Consider the following 16,753-nt stretch of genomic DNA (forward strand, 5'->3'; position numbering starts at 1 on the left):
ATGAGTCTAGTCTTCCCTTTAGCCCGTCTGAGGGGGATGGATGTTCTGCTGGCTACTCCGTATGGCTCACACTCTCTGTCAAATCTACTCCTAGGTGAGAACTGGGCAATCTGAAAACATCAGTACTTGCCTTACAGAGATCGCTGACTCCCTCTTGAGATATAAAGCATGTCCTAAGAAAATAGGCTGCTTTTATAATTAAAGGTGTTTTAGCTTGGGAAGAGTGTTTACTTTGAAATTTTTACTTATAATTAAATATTGCTGTAATTAGAAGTGAAGCTGCAAAGCTAAAAATACACTTAATGCATTTCTCAAACTTAAAAACTGAACCCTAGGTCGCAGGCAATCAACCCAGTCAGGACTTGACTCCTAGACACACATATGTATGCACATGTTCATGTAGACACACGTGTACTTTTTAACAAGAAACAGGCCCGTTTTCAACCGTGTTGTCAACACTCTTGATATAAGGCTCTTGCTTTTTAGGCTCAACTTCAGGGTTAATTGTAAAGCAATCGGCTGATTCGCCCCCAAGCATAAACATGTGTTACTCCCATGAGAACAAGAACATTATTTCATGCTCAGAAAGCAGGCATAAGTATCAGTGTTCAAAACAGCCTAAGCAAAAATTTAGGCTTGGGCAAACGTCAGGCTCAGCCTGTGGTCTATTTCACTGTTAGAAAGAACTGTTGATGGGCAGAAGTTAATCACTGGGCTAGGCATTCCTGCACTCGGATCCCTTCTTCCAGCAGTCAGGACTCAGGAATTCACACAGAAAACGCAAAGTGCAGCCAGCGCTCCCTCGCCTCCTCGTTCCCTTCTCTCACGTCAGAGTGGGAGCTGGAGGCAGTCGAGGCCAGACAGGAATCTGGAGTGTTACTGTTTTGGGATTGATTGTACAGGTTTCTGGGGTCACTGCTAGTTTGGACTGGGTCTCTAGGCAGAGAAAGCAGAGGTGGGCTTTGGAAGACTGGATTCCCACCTGGTGTAGTCTTTCCCCCTACTGAGGTTTCTGGCCGTGACATAGATGTGTGGTACGTCCCCTGTTCCCACTCTGTGGCCCACACTGCTTATGAGGCACAAAAGACAGCAATCTGTGTGTGTCAGGGTAACTTGTCAGCACTGTCACTGTCCAGACTGGGGAGGACTGGGCTCTCTGTGGGGGGCGGAGCTTGCTCACTCCCTAGCTGGCTGTAACCCTGTCTCAAAACCTCTGTCTCTTCCCGTACGGCCAGCTCTGCTAAACAGGAGCCGTTCACCCCACTAGCAGCTCCCTGGGCCTGATCGAGATCCTCTGCCCAGGGAGCTTCACAGATCTCCCTCCATCCAACGCCCTGGATGAAGGCTGAGCTTTAGTCGTGTCCAGTGCACAGGGCTGGCCCCGGGCTGTTCACTTACTTCTTTCCCACCAAATTTTATTAAGTTGAGAAAGGAAACATCTTTCCTTAAGCTGCCTTCTTAGGAGGAGGTGTAACTGCCTGCAGCCTGGTTTCATTTTGGCATGGTACACTTAATAACTGCCCACTTCCCATCGTGTCTGAAATCCAACATGCTCAGGAGTCAGCAGCCCACATCACAGGGGCTGAAGCAACTGTGACAGCGGGCTTTGACAGTGACACTGGGCAGTAGTCCTGAGCGATCTGTACCCAGAGCACAGGACTCAGGGAAGGCCTCCTGCAGGACTCCTCACACATCCTGTGAGGATGCAGGGACTGGGGGCTGGCTAGGAGTGTCATGGCTCTCTTTGGAAGACTGCTCCAGCCCAGCACGTCTATGTCACCTCACACACGCACCCAACAGGGAGGCCAACAGCAGTATGGTCCAGGATTAGACACCAAGGTACACTGCCCATCTCCACACAAGCCTCATTACTAAGTAGAAAACCTGAGGCATGGAGGAATTACATGTCTCGGCCAGGCCCAATAACCAGTAGATAGTGAGGCTAGGATTCAAGTCCCTCCTAGCCAGGGAATCCCTCCTGTGACATAACCCCTCAGGGTAGTGCTGAGTACTGAACCCACACAGTGGATCTACAACACCAGGACTCAGCATCCTGCCTGTGCACACCTCAGTCACAAGCAACTGAGCACACTGGACCCACAGCAGGCACCAGCAGCCAGGGGAGACTCAAGTGCTTCCTGAATCTAGGACAGTGTTTCTCAAGTGCTGTCCAAGGACAGTTTAGAAGATATGCACTTCCAATCTGACTGAAACCTCACGTGTGGGACACATTTAGAAAGGGTACCCCTTATGTGTGTCTGAGCTGTGAGGTCACCCGCAAGAATGGACATGGGGAAGCCGGGTGGGCACAGAGCCTGTGCACAGGCATAGAGGTGGTCCCGCCCGCCTATAACTGACACCTCGGGGGAACCCAGTCTGCAGCAAAGCCGCACCTCACCTCACGAGGCAGGGAAAGAAAAGTGTGGCTGCCGAGCCAGTTTCCAAACCAGAAGTGGCCGAGGTGGGGGTGGGGGCAGCTGCATGAAGCAACAGGGCTGACAGCCAGCTGTGCTTCTCCAGTTCACAACCCAGGGATGAAGGTCCCAGGAAGGTCAGGACGGCTGGAAGTGTGAAATGAATGCAGCCTGCGTAGCTGTCAAAGGATCAAGCTGTCTGCGCGGCCGACTGAGCATGCACACACACACTCGGCAGCACCCAGCTCGGCATTACCTACTTCACCACCGATGTAGAAGTCAGTGTTTGTCGGGTGAACGACAGCGTCACTGTCGATCGAGGCAATGTCAGCCTGAACAACTTGCAACTATAACAGGTAAACAGATGTACATCAACTGTGTTGGACCGGGACCCGCGCACAGGCACATTGACTAAGGCCCCAATGGCAGGGCTGGCCTACCTGGTCGATTCCAACATATGAGCCCAAGGGGCAATCAGTCCACGCAGTGTGCGCACGTGTGGATGGGGGTGAGGACAGGAGGAGGAATATCAAATGTGACATGTTTAAATTAAACATTTGAAGGACAAGTCCAAAAAAAGAAACACACATATGAGATCATTTCCAAAGATTAAAAGAAATAAAACAACGAATGCCCCGCTTCACCCTGCAGAAGCCTGTACAACACTGGCACCCACTGAGAAGGCTACAGAAACATGGCATCTGCTTTGAAAAAACGTGGACTGTCAGGCCAACCGCAACAACGAGTTTCTCCATTCGTCTACAGCAGTCAGCTTGTAGGCTTTGATTTTCATTGCTTTTGTTTTCCTTCAAATGGAAGCTCAAGAAACCAGCACAGATATATGGACAGGGCAAATAATTTCCTTGAATGGGTGGAAGGGTTTTTCCAGGCTTTTCTCTTTTCCCAGAGAATCCTTTCCACACTCTGGACAGAACCGCTGCCATTTATAGCCTCTGCCCTTTTGCTTTACAGACGGTGGGCGTCTGGTTAAAGCAGGTGGGAAACAAATCCCAACCAGGTACTTCTGAACTCCGGTCTGTTTTCAGCACACCGCTGTGGTCTGTCTGTGTGGGTAGGAGTGGGCTCCTGGAGGAGAGTCCTGTCGGTTAGGACAAAGGCAGCTGCAGTCGGGGGCAGAAGGCACACAGGATATACTGTGGTCAGGGTTTAAGACGGTACTGCCCCAGGAGGCATATGGCAAGCCGGTGTGCCCTGGCAAAGCTGTGTCTCACGGGGGCACTTATGCCTTCAGCTGACGGTTCCTCTCATGAGATGATGAAACCATAGAGGCGGAGCACCTGAGGGACCTTTCGGCCCGTGCTCAATGTCTGCTCCTCTGACTGACAGCCTCCAGCCACAGAGTGCGTGTAGGTGGTCCTGGTCAGTCACACAGCGCATGGCTAGGAAAGGCTGAGGGACAGGAGCCGGTGAGTTATGGATAAAGTACAGCTCCGTGATAGAAAACCCAGCTTCCCTTCAGATACTTGGAGTACCATTCTCACCAAAGTGGAAATGGAGAAACTCTTGTTTTGTTGTTACCTGAGTTTTTCAGCTTAAAAAGAAATAAAGAAAAAGGAAAAGAAAAAAAAAAAACAACACACACATTTTAAAATCCCTCCCATGAGACCAGCAGTCAGCCTGATCATTATGGAAGAGAATTTAGACGGTGAAGCGTCTGCAACGCAGGGAAAGGAGCCAATCACACTCGATGAGACGTACGAGACCGTCTCCATTTGGAGTGGTTTAGAGTGGGTCGACGTTCAAGGTCTACAATCAAATGCCAATCGGGAATTGGAGATCTGCCTTGACCAAGCTTAAGTCTAGGCAAACAGAGAGCCTAAATTCTGGGTTCCATGAATTCTCATCTGACAGCTGGTGGTGCCAAACCCCATCCCCAATTACCTAGGTCATCTTTAAGGTCAATGTCAGCATTGGTAGGATTGATTATGGCCTCCACCTCAAAGCCGGCTAAATTACTGATCTCACTGTGAATAAGGTTCAGCTGAAAAGAAAAGCACGAGGTGGGAAATAACAGGAGAGCCGGCAAGTTGCAGAGGGTGAGCCCTGGGCACGGGCGAGGCAGTGGACGCTCGCAGTGCGCTGGGCACAGAGGGAGACTGGGAGCCGCTGGCTAAGGTGGGTCTACTTCAAACAGAAGACTCCCGTGCCACAGGGTGCCGAGGGAAGCAAGCTAGGCGGGCCAGCGTTTGGAACCTGCAGATGTGGCTGAGGGTGAAAGGGAAGCACAAGCCACGCTGGCCTGGGAAGAAAGCTGGTAGTTCTCCTTTAGAGGGACTTGTCATGATGAGGACCCAGAAGCCAGACGCTCAGTGTGGGTGGGAGAGGGGTCCTAGCTGGCTGTGTGGACACCTACAAAGTGCTCTGCAAGTGTCGGTAGCTCTGAGACTTTCTCACCACTGTAGCTGCTGGCTGATCCTCCCTGCTCCCATCTTGGTCAGGAGTACCAGAGAGCAAGGATGGCCTGTTGCTAGAACACTTAACTTTCTATGCCCGCTACTCACACAATGCTGGAGTTCAGGTGACGCCCGGGAAGAAAATTTTCACCTCACTGGTCAGGCTGTACTGAGGCTGACGGTTGGTTTGCATATAGCTTGAGCTGTGTCCGCCCAATCAACCGGGTCTTTCTGAAGAGCCACTGACCTTTCTCCGCCTGTTGCTCTGTTGCCATGGCAAGCCTTGGTCACTCACGAGGAGCAGTGGGTGCTGGCTCCTGCTGTCCTGGCCCTGCCCCACTCCCTCCTTTTCCTCAGGTACAGGTGTAGCTAAACTTGCACCTTCACAAGCTCTGTCTTGTCATCAAGTTGCCCCTTCTTCAGTGACACCAACTGTGCCTTTAAGCACACAGACTCACTACGGCCTAGGTCTGAGCCTGCAGGGGGCACCAGGACGGAGTCCTTGTCCTGGCATTCGCCATGGGGCAGAGTGGTGGAATACAGGACAGCTCCTGGCAACTAAGCCCCAGGGTGCTGAACTTCTGGGGCCACTTTGGGATAAAGAAAAAAAAGGTACACTATATGCAAGAGAGATGCACCCCCAAATTTCTGATCCTTAAAAGCTGCTGGGTTTTCAAAGTCTAAAGGTGCTTTAGAGTAAGAGCTCTTCCTCGGGAGAAACCAATGGGAGAAATGAATATGGTCGTCTGACCAAGGAAAGATTCAACAGCAGAAGAAAGGCCGGATCTTTACACATGGGTCTCCTCCTCTTAGTGACCGATGGTGACTGGAGGCCCCTCACATCCCTAACAGGTTTCATCAGGGGCTCCTGATCCTAGTGGCAGTGCACTGAGGAGCATAGGCCCTGGCTATGCCTGCCTGCTGGGAGGGGGGCAAGATGGGCGCCGAGGAAATGCTGACCATAAAAAATATTCTATGCCCCCACCAGAAAACAAACAAGAAGGTCACACTCTGTGAAAAGGCCCGAGGCTGGTGAGGGAGGGAGGCAAAGGAGAAAGTGGAGAGGAACGCCTCTGCCTGTGTGGCACGGCTGAGCACACATCCGAGCATCTACAGGGTGACATGCTGAGAAGTCATGTAGGGTCAGCCTTTTAAACTTCTAACTGTATGGGCACATCTGGGATTTGTAGTCACTGGAGGAGCATGTTTTCCCCGGCTCTGGTTCTACCAGCCAGGAAGCATCCTCTGACCCTCAGTGGCCTGCGACACCTCTGTCCAGGGAAATGGGCTCTCTGGAGGAAACTGGAGTATCCTGCCTTTGCTGGAGGCAGGAAGCAGTTGCAAACAGAGCTTGGCTCCTTGGAGAACTCCTAGTCCATCCTGGCCTGGTCACCATGCCTTCTGTAAGGACCATGGCACCTCAGGAGGCCTGCTGCTTAGCACTGGTACTAGTTCAGCCAATGGAGGGTTGTCAGTCTCTCTCACCCACGTCTAAGCATGAGGCTACGATTGGACTGTCCACCGTGCTCGTACACTAGTGTTCAGAACATGGCACCGGGCTGGCTACAAGACCGTGCTGCTCTTACAGAATGCACACAAGTGTGAAAAGATGAAGAATCCTCTGGTCTACAGAGTGTATGACAAAGACCAGTGGGGAGAGAACTGGGTCAGTCTTTGTAAAGAAGAATGGGTAGTTGACTTAGCTTGGGCAGGCTGGCCCAATGGCAAGGGTTAATACTGAGGTAACCATCAGCAGACAAAAAGACCCCGGACAAGAGAAGAAAACCCCTGAGCACAGGGCACACGGGCTGCGTGGGCGTCCCCTTGAAAGGACCAGTCTAGTAATCCACAAGTGAACCGCCATGTCCTGGGCCAAAACAGAAGTCAGTTGGTGTAGGTTACGTCTCAGGCAAAGAGCATGCGACCACACACAGCATATGGCAGGGGAGAGAGACTTGAATCACAAATCAGACTGCCAAACATTGTGAGAATTCCCACTAGCCTGATTTTCGGGGAAGGAGGAAGATCATTAGTGGTTTCAGTGTTTGAGTAAAGTGACTCCATCTTTGTCATCTTGTGGGCAGATTAAAAACTTCAGTTTTATACCACAGCACGGGAACATTAGTACAGCTGTGGATCCTGCTAGCTGCTGCAGGAACACACCACTGAGGCAGTGTCAATAAGAGAGCAGAGTGTGTCCCTTTGGCTACAGTTGGAAGAAAGGGACTCAAGCCCAGAAAACTGCAAGGTCCCTTCCCCCACCAGCAACTGATCACCCCGATCTCACCCCTGTGGTGGCCTGTCTCTGACACCTGCTATACTCAGGCCTCCTAGGGTGGTCACGTCCTATTTAGCAATGAACATCAAACACCATTAGATGCAACTCCTGAGCTGCAGTAAACATCTCCTCTCTCTCAAAGTAGGACTAAAGGAGCCAGCAGGTTCAGTAACTGGGCCTTGGCCCAGGCTTACACTCCAGTAGCTTGCAGCCAGTCCAGCCTTACCGAGCCGGGGATGAGGAGGTGAGGGGTGAGGGGGGTGGGAGAGTGTCTGGCACTGATGGCAAGAAGCAAGTGGCCCAGTTCTACTACCTTGACCTGACACCATTGGCTAATGGAAATAATACAATCCCTTTTAAAATCTGACTAGAAATTAAATGTTAAGCCATGTGAGTGAGTATCACAGATGTTCTTAATGGTATGTTGGGCCTACCTATAACTGTCAAACTCTGGTGCCATTCATGACAACAAAGAGGGATGCCTAGGCTGGCCTCACTTTCCTGTGTAACTCACACCAAGTCCGATTCTTTCCCTGGCCTCAAAGTCCACTCCCCTGCTAAAGGGAATGGGAGAGGGAGCTGCCTTCAACAGAGCTCTTCCTAGACACCTCATGATGCCCATCTTCCCCAGGAGCCACAGCAGGCCACTCCTGTCTCCACATCTGCCTGTGCTGGGCTGAGCCTACGCCACACATTTCTAGTGTAAATTTTCCCAGAGCCTTCAGCCAACGTATGGTAGGCTTCTGGCCAAACAGTGCCCTAGAAGGACAAGGCTATCCAGAAGCTGCCCGAGGCCAGGATGGTGACACACAGTATGACTGCATCCCCTGTTCTAGTTCAGAAGTTGGGCAGCAATCTGAAGGGAGGGATGGGGTTGACAGCTCAGAAGCGGCATGGGTCAGAGGTAATCCCTGCTACAAAGATCCTGATATTTGGGAGGTTCGGAGACTCAATTCTGCCCTCCTACTAACCTGCTTTCCAAACTGCTTCAAAGATTCTCCCAGGGACCTTTGCTGCTAACAGCGACGTGGATACGCACGCTGCCAGCGACTTGCTGTTGTTGCTGTGGGGGTTGCTGTTTGCTTGTTTTTTAATAAACTATGAGGTTTTTAAAGGGCCTAGAAAAAGCCACACGTCTCGGTGCAACCACAAGGCAAAAAACATTTGTGGATTCCGGCTAACAACACTGTTTTCTTAGAAAAAAAATTCAACGATGTGTGTGAACATGGAAACCACAGAGTAATGAGAGTAATGAGGGGAGCCCCTGAGACTTCAGTCTGAAATGCATCATTAAGAGCTACAATTAGAGCCCAGGCCCCCGAGCCCAGGGCTGGCCCTCCTGCAGGTAGCTTAGCAACAGGCTCCTGGCTGGCCAGGCTGCAGTGTCACATTTCTCCTCCAGCTTGCTTGCTGTATTTAAGGACTGTTTTTGCTGTCAGACGGAAATGAGGTACACAGAGCAGGGTACCACAGCCACCCCTTCTAAAGTACACTTTCAGAGACTTTTTCTAAGACTCATCCAAAAGCCGGAGCCAGGCTTCCAGTATGCCTGTGTGACACTTGTGACCGTTTTATGACTTCTGCCCCTCAGCACTGCACACTGAATTTGTCTCCTGACCATCAAAGTCAATAAAGGGCCTGCAAGTGCTACTTCAGAATTATGTCCTCTGCCTCAGCTACAGGAGTGGAGGGCTCTTGAAAGGTCAGAAGCACTCCAGTTCCTCACATGGGTGTCCAGGCTGAGCTGATGTGCTCAGCTACTGACTTGGGTGACTCTGGGGACCTCTCCTGGGGAGCATGGGTGTCAGCACATCCTGCTGTACTCAGTAGGAAGGGCAGTTTCATCAGATCCAACAGACTCAAGTGTTCAAACGTGCACGAGAGTGGACAGGCTGCCTTGGGTCGGTGCCGGTGCTGTTCTCAGGGCTGACTTCTATTCTAGGCTCTGGCTCAGTAAGTCTTCACCAAGCAGCCACAATGGCTTCATGACCTAGCCTGACGCCTTCACTCTGTTCATCAGACCATCTCAAATTTTCAGCGTATCAATACTTTTCCTGTTCCTAAGGCTTTTGCAGACCATGCAAGCCCCGAGGGGTGGTTAGTATTAGACCGTTTTCATCCCTGAGGTACCCATTCTGCAATCTGAGACCAGGAGGATTCCAGAGGGAGGAAAGCTACAGAGAGCTGCGTGCCCAGCTGTGCAGACACAAGCAAGGTATCTTCAGTGGGCTCCAGACAACAGCCCAGATGTGGACCTGGTCCTACCTCTTGCTGAAGCAACAGAGCAACAGAAGGGCGTTTGTGCTGGCACATGGCCACCTACGGAGCTCAGTGTCTTCATGTGTGCCGTGAAGTGAATGTGAGTTCTAGCTGAGGCTGCTGGGGTGTGTGTGTGTGTGTGTGTGTGTGTAAAGGGGAGCAAGAGAAGGGCGCAGAATCAGGAGAGGCCAGAGTGGAGGGGACTAGGAGCAGGATGGGTGGGTGGGCTGTTCCTAGGGGGCGTTCTATCTCTCACCAGGCCTCCCACCCCGGCTACTCACTCCCTTAGGGAGGGAGAATGAAGGCTAGTCCTAAACAGCAGAGGGGCTCACACATCAGTGTCAACTGAGGCAACATGACAGGACCTGTGAAAGGTGTGGAAGACTCGGGCGTTGCCTTCAGGTGCTGAGAGGGGGTTAAACTTTCAAAGCCCAGACCTTAAGATGACGACTAGAACTGCTGCTTTAGACAGATGCACACAGAATACAGATAACGGCTACAGGATGTAAACAGCAATGGTTAGATCCGGAACGTCACCGCAGGAATTGCATCATGAGAGCCTGAGTGCAATTAGTGACACGAGAGGGCAGGGCGGGGACAACGGGCATGAGTGAGCAGGAAAACGGTGTCATCATGGTGCAGAGGAAACGGACAGAGGATGTAAAAATGATGCAGCTTCTGACCTGATGCAGAGCAACTTTAAGCAAACGGACCCGCAGGGCCAGAGTCAGTCCTTCAACGTTATTTACAGAGGACTTAAAAAAAAAAGCCTGAGACAGATCCCACCCCTCTTTTAATCAATTCTCATTTCCAGGTCTTAAAAGCCTTTGCATCATTTTTATTCTCAATAAAAGTGAATCAACTTTTACAAAACCATGGCGTCCTGGCAAAGCTGCATCACTGGGGCGGCTGAAAATATATTGCCCGTGGTTAAAACAAACAACTGGCTCGAGGAGTCGCCTGGTGGCTCAGTGACGAAGCCCCTGGTACACCCGTTAGCTGGTCTAAGAACAACCCGGCTCCCTGGATCAGATCGGTGCCCACCAGGACCAGCTAGACCCTTCCCCCTGCACAACCCACACTACCTGATGAGCAGCCCATTCCTCAGAGGCACCTCCTTCCCTAGGCTGAGCCCAAGGGTCCTGGCCCCCAGTGGGAGCTTGTCTGTGTGCACTCCCCTTCCTGGAACCTGGCAGAATCCCCAGAGCCCGCTCGTTGTTCCTGTCCACTCAGCCCTCCCTGGGGTCACTTCCAAAGCCACCCTGGAATTGTTCTGTCCACCCTCTGAGCTGAGCGACACCTGGAATCTCAGCCTCTGCCCTCTTCCCCCGCATCCCCCCCCCCCGGGGCCCTGGAGCAGACTGAGCTTCGTCTGCCTACCTTCTGGCCGAGGAAGAGGCTCTTGGTGGAGAGGACGGTAAAACCATCTGTAGGCGTGCCCTCCGTCGTGCTGTCGGCGCTGGCGGCCTTGCTGACTTCTCCCTGCTTCTTCTTGTACAAACCGAAGAGTTAGAGCACGGACCATTAGGCAGGGGCCACACAGACCTTTCTTACCCAAGAGACAGCCCAGGTCTCACCCATCACCAATTCAGAGGCCACAGGAGACAAAGCCACACTGCTCATCCCACAGTGAGGGCTGTTACTTATTTAGAGAGCCCAGAGTTATAAGAAAAAAAATTGAAATTGTTTATTACTTATAATCTTGAAAAATCTTAAAAGCAAAACCTAAATTTTTAATAATTTTGAATAGAATCACTTTATAAATTGAGAGTAACATCCCGTCACTAATGGGTTTTAGGTATTTCACCTTTTTAGATCTTTGCATGTAACTCAAGTGCATTGTTACAGGCACACGCCTGTAACCTAGTGCTTGGAGGGTTGAGGCAGGGGGACTATTACTAGTTTAAGCCAGCCTGTACCCTGTAGTGAGTTCTTAGCAAGCCTGAGCTACAGTGCAAGCTTCTGCTGTAACAACCAGGAGAAAGCAGACGGTTGTGGCTGCCGGCAGTGGCCCTTTCCCATTGTCTTCCTTAGAGTTAGCTATGGAGACTGCGGAGGCTGCTGTCCCACAGCCACAGTGTGCCCCACTCTAGCACACTCCCAGCACCCCTCGGACGGGAATACATGCACCCCGGCATTCCGCTTCCGAGCATTCCAGAGCCTTCAGCTCTGCTTCTACTCGCAGCCTTGACCCCTGGTCCCCTTTACAGCCTTCTCCTTCCACCGCCAGAGTAACTGGTAAGAAGGATGCATGGAACTGGGGGACATATACTTTTCTGCATACTTTTTAAGGGTGAAAATTTATAGAAATACACATTTGGCTGTGTGTGGATTTTCTACATTCAGATATTGAACGGGTTAAGGACAGTGGGAAATGGTGGGACTTCAGATTAGACAGTTCTTCTTTTTCTTTTCCCTTATCTCAGATTATCAGAATACGTGGATCCTGAGAAAGGCCCGGTGGGAAAAAATAAGCTGTAGCTGAGTCACAGGGCAGTGGTGAATGCCTGCCTACATGGTGGGGAGAGCGGGTATTTCAGACAGGTCTGCTTTCCATATGGATGGCCTCAGACAGCGAGCTCAGAGCTCAGGGCAAGGCCTGCGTCCTATCCAGGTACCCATTTAGGGTCCAAATCCACAAGCACGGGTGTATTAGCAGCCTTCCTTGCATTGAAAAAAAAAGACCATGTCATTTTGTTGACTGCTTTGGCAGCAAGGAGTGCTTTGGCAATGGCATAGCTGATGCCTTCCGTACACTGAATAAGCTAAGCCCTAAGCTCCAAGCTTTGGAGATAAGACAAAAGCGCTTTATGAGGGAGAGCCGGACGGCAGAGAATGGATTCAGAGGCTTGTGGATTTGCTGTCTTCATACTTTGCATTTATCTGAGCTGACAAGAAGAAGAGAGCCAGGCATAGTCAAGACCTGCATGGGAAGCACAGGCTTTTATGATACACCTGGGAACCAGGACTGACAAAGCCATTCACAAGTGTGCCGTTTTCAGTCCTCCACTCAACAAAACTCAAGAAACCACTGAGCTACCAGCTGGGGACCAAGAGAAGCACACTGACAGACAGCTCTTGGTTGATGGGAATGCGCTAACGTCAGCTGCTACTCACTGGTGAGCACGTCCTGTTAGGCACAAGAAAGGAAAAGTGGTAAGCACTGGTGAGTGCTTGAGGGCTCCATGCTGTCTTTGTAACTCACTGTAAATCTAAGCCCATTCTAAAAGGTTTCTCAGAACATACTGATGGGAGACTGCTACCCTGACCATTTGTCTGGGGAATAGAGAAGATACACTGTTGCTGCTGTAACAAACCTCTGGGTTCTCATCCATCATTCTAGGAGCAAGGCTTTCCAAATTCTAACAGCTTCTGCTGTAGGATAGGACGCTGACCTTTGTCTCAACTCAGCAATTCATACGTCTTAGGATCCTTGAGCCAATGAATGAGGAAATCATTCATTCCACTACAAGATACTTTTCTAATAAAATGTAGCTTTTTCTGTAACAGTTACTAAACCTGGACTGCATCTGTTGGTTGGAGTAAACACACATTAACAAGTGTGTTAACCGTCCAACCTTGGGAAATGTACGTCATTCAGTATAAAGTACAAGAACCACTTCAAGTGAACTGAGATACAGTGCTCTGCTACAAAAGCCATTATAACGGGAGATAAAGATGAGGCACTCCATGAGGCCAGAGAAGCGGCTCAACAGGTAAAGGCACAAGCGTGATCCCAGGACCCATGGAAAGGTGTAGGGAGAGAAATGAATCTGAGACGTTGTCTTCTGACTTCCATACTTGAATGGTGGCACATACACAGGCATCCGTATGCATACAGGCGTGCGCACGCACACACACACACACACACACACACACACTTTAATAAAGTATGTTAGAATTAAGTTCTGTAGGATAAATGAAAGGAGGGAAGTAAAACATGTAAGTTTTCCAATGTTAGTAAACTGCTTTGGGTATTTTTACTGGATGCATAGAAACTGACAAAATTTTATTTTATAAATGATAATATATGGCGCATGCTAAAATATCCTTAAATTTCTTATGAACAGTGTCATACTTTACATGTACACGCTACAAAGCTTTCTGAGACTTCTTTGGGGAGGAATGTAAGCACCAGCACTACTCCTCTCAGTGCTGGATCACTCCTGAGGGGAAGTGCTGGGTCCATGGCCACCAAAGGATGCAGGTTCTCCCTCCCTGAGGGCTGCACAGATAGAGTTAGAGGACAGGTGTCAGACATCAGTGTCACAGCTTGTTTCTGTAAAGAGGATTCTAGTTCCCACGCCCCATTCATCCAGCAGTCACTGGAGTCACCTGAGCCTTAAGCCATGAGGATGCCAGTGACTTTCTGCAGTGATTTGTTTAAGGCCTGGCCTCACTTACCCTGCCGGGAAGGCTCTGCAGTCCTCTACCATCAGAGCAGGACAGCTCTGGCCAAGAAGCGGCCCATCATCATAGGATGCATGAGCAATATTATTTGAACTTGTTAGCTCTGCATTTAAATCCTGGCCCCACCAGCACTGTGAGCTGGGCAAACTGAAAACTGTTTGCCTTCCCTTAGGCTCCCCACTCAGAAATGGATCTGAGGCTAGAGAACTCCAGACTGAATAAGAGAAATCAGTCAGGTGCTGCACAGAGAGGGAACCTTCTACTCTGCAGAGAACTTGAGCCTTTTCGAAGCCCCAAGGAACTTCAGGTCAGTCCCACTGCCCTGCATACAAGCAGCAACTGCTTTCTGATCATAACTGTATTCAAGTGAGGCCTACTGCCTGCAATCACACCCGTTCCTACTGTCATGGAAGAAAAATGCCTTTTCTTGTGGTGACACAGGCAGTAGGCTTTTCTGATCTAAGCTTGGGAAAAAGATCTAAGCAATCCCATCTTACTCAAACGACTGTAAGATTTTTAGAATCTTACATTTTATATAAATGCAAAAGTGTCATGCACTGGACATATGCAGGGCTGTTTTGAAAAAGCCTAGAAGGTCAAAGTCAACCTGTGCACATTTAAGACTGTGGAATTCAGTGTTGAAACTGATGGAGGGAAACCCACCACCCAAGTTCACCTCTGCCTCAGCAACCTCAGCAACCAGCCATCACTAACAGGCAGCAGACTGTCGGGTGGCAATTCCTCATTAAGAAATAACTCCTTTCTTTGATATCTCCTTATACAGTGGTTCTCTACTCTCCTAATGCTGAGACTTGTTAATACAGTCCCTCTTGTTGTGGTGACCCCCTGACCCTCCTAATGCTGAGACTTGTTAATACAGTCCCTCTTGCTGTGGTGACCCCTGGCCATAAAATTATTGTGTTGCTATTTAATAACTGTAACTTTGCTAGCTATGATCCTAAAGTAAGTATGTGATAGGTGTAACTTCTATTCCCCGGATCTAACTGTCATCTCCGAGGCTCACTGCTTCCGTCTGCTCAACCTAGGCCTAGTCCTGGAAGCTTCTCCCCTCCATACAACCTAAGCCAGGCCTAGATTATCTTTAGCCTCTGAGACTTGCTGCTGAATAAGCTCCCCCAGAATTCCTAGTTCTTTCTGAGCTCTGGCTGGGTGGTCAACTCAGCTGTTCTGCTCAGACTCCTCTCCCAGGCTGATTCAAACTGGCTTCTCTCAGTTTCTCCTCAATCGCTCTGCTTGGCCTCAAACTAACTCTAGCAATCTATTCTGATCTTCCAGCTCCTCATCCTCTGGCTCGGCCTGTTTTCACCTGTGTCTGCCTTGTTCTCTCTTCAACCTGTCTCGGTACAACTGTCCCAGGAAAACTACCTCCTTCCCTCTCTCTGCACTGCCCCTTAAGCAGCCTCCCTTTCCAGTCTCATGGGAGTTGGGCAGATACTATTCTGTCGAATCTTTCTCTGATCCGTTTCTTTGTCTGTCACTCAATTAGACATCCCTTTCAAACACGGTGCTTCCTTCTACAAACCAGCCTTGCCTTCACTGTTTGGGATTACACGTGTGTACTGAGGCCGAGCCACACAATAACTAGAAACAGGTTTTTCCAGGAAACAACACAATCTCGGGGTTCATGGTGTGCTTGTAGGCAGGGTATCTGGTATGTGACCCACAGGTTGAGAACCAAGGCACCCACCAAAATCAGCCTGGTCTTCTACCAGGAAGTGAGTAATGAGCCCATCCTCCTCACCTAGGGTCTTCACGTAGGAAAGGGGGGTTTAGAATGCACCACAAAGACAGACCTGCCACAGGTAGGGCGGCGGCGGCTCCCCTCACAGCCCCCTCAGGGCACAGGCTGTTGTTGGTGTTTCCTGAGTTCTCCCATGTTCTCCTCTTAGCTTCACTTCAGAGACAGGGAAGCCAGGCACCATAGGGAGCCCACAAGAACACACAAATGGCAGAATTAGAATACAGCCACATCACAGACTAGGCCTTCCACTTTTAACACTACATGGCCAAAACAGTGGTTGTGTTACTTGTGTTTCAAACATCTACGATAGAAGGGTTTCTATAAATACATGTTTCTATACACATAGGCTTTCTGAAAAATAGGTTATTAATTCATTATAGTCTGTGACAAGAGCAGGATTTTCTTTCCTGCACACATTTTTTTGCCTGCCAAACTTACACACATTACTTATACAAAAATACATTATGCAATATGCCCAGAGTCACTGGCTTGTAGAGCTGGAACAGGCTCTGTCATTTTATGGGCTAGGGCGGGACAAGGCAGAGAAGGGGGCAGACTTGCCTAAGGCCACCCAAGTAGGAAGAGCCTCGGGCACAGCGAGCCCTGGCCTTGAGTACAGGACTGACTGCTCCCCTGCAGCTGACTCAGCCGTCACACTGGACATTTTCAAAACCTTCAAATTATATAGAATTGAGGGAGGAAATTATGATTTAGACTTCCACTGTTGACACTTGAAAAATACCAACTCCCTTTCAGCGCAAGTGTTTTAGCACGTCCCTGAGGTGGGGCCCTCCGCACATGCCCCTGGAAAGGCGATTTTCAGAATGTTCCATGAAACGTGAAAATGCCAGGGCCTTCACTGTCTCTGGGAGCTGACACCACAATTTACATTAAACAAATGTTTTGAAAATTAGCTGTTCACAGTTCCAATTTCAGCTTCCCCCAGGGTTTAATGTTAGCCAAATACTGGTACAGTAACCAGACAATGTGTTTTACTGTGTGGAAGAAAAACAGACCGCCATCACAGGCTCCCTGCTTTTGTAATCAAGAGAAAAGTTGAATGTTTGAGTGATTACTGACATACGGTTATTAGAAACATAGCTACTAGGGGCTGGAGGGACACACAAATACACCACACACACACATACATCACACATACACACCTCCCTCTCTCTTCTCCTCCTCTCTCTCTCTCTCTCTCTCTCTCTCTCTCTCT

The 16,753-nt window shown here is 49.8% G+C and overlaps 1 protein-coding gene across 4 annotated transcripts in view; it reads right to left on the bottom strand.

Annotated features, from left to right (window-relative positions):
* The window catches only part of LOC114624890 (core histone macro-H2A.1), a 61,434-nt gene that overhangs the window by 13,063 nt on the left and 31,618 nt on the right, over window positions 1-16,753 (bottom strand). The window contains exons 5-6 of one of the 4 annotated variants that reach the window (XM_028772033.1): window positions 10,746-10,853; window positions 2,671-2,761 (exon numbers count right to left, since the gene is read on the bottom strand). In XM_028772033.1, coding sequence (XP_028627866.1) covers window positions 2,671-2,761; window positions 10,746-10,853 — 199 coding nt within the window. Of the gene's footprint in view, window positions 1-2,670; window positions 2,762-4,316; window positions 4,417-10,745; window positions 10,857-16,753 lie in introns of all 4 variants that reach the window. The other 3 variants (XM_028772032.1, XM_028772031.1, XM_028772030.1) reach the window with 3 other exon arrangements.

The sequence above is a fragment of the Grammomys surdaster genome, unplaced genomic scaffold (assembly GCF_004785775.1).
Source record: "Grammomys surdaster isolate TR1022 unplaced genomic scaffold, NIH_TR_1.0 211, whole genome shotgun sequence".
NCBI lineage: Eukaryota > Metazoa > Chordata > Mammalia > Rodentia > Muridae > Grammomys > Grammomys surdaster.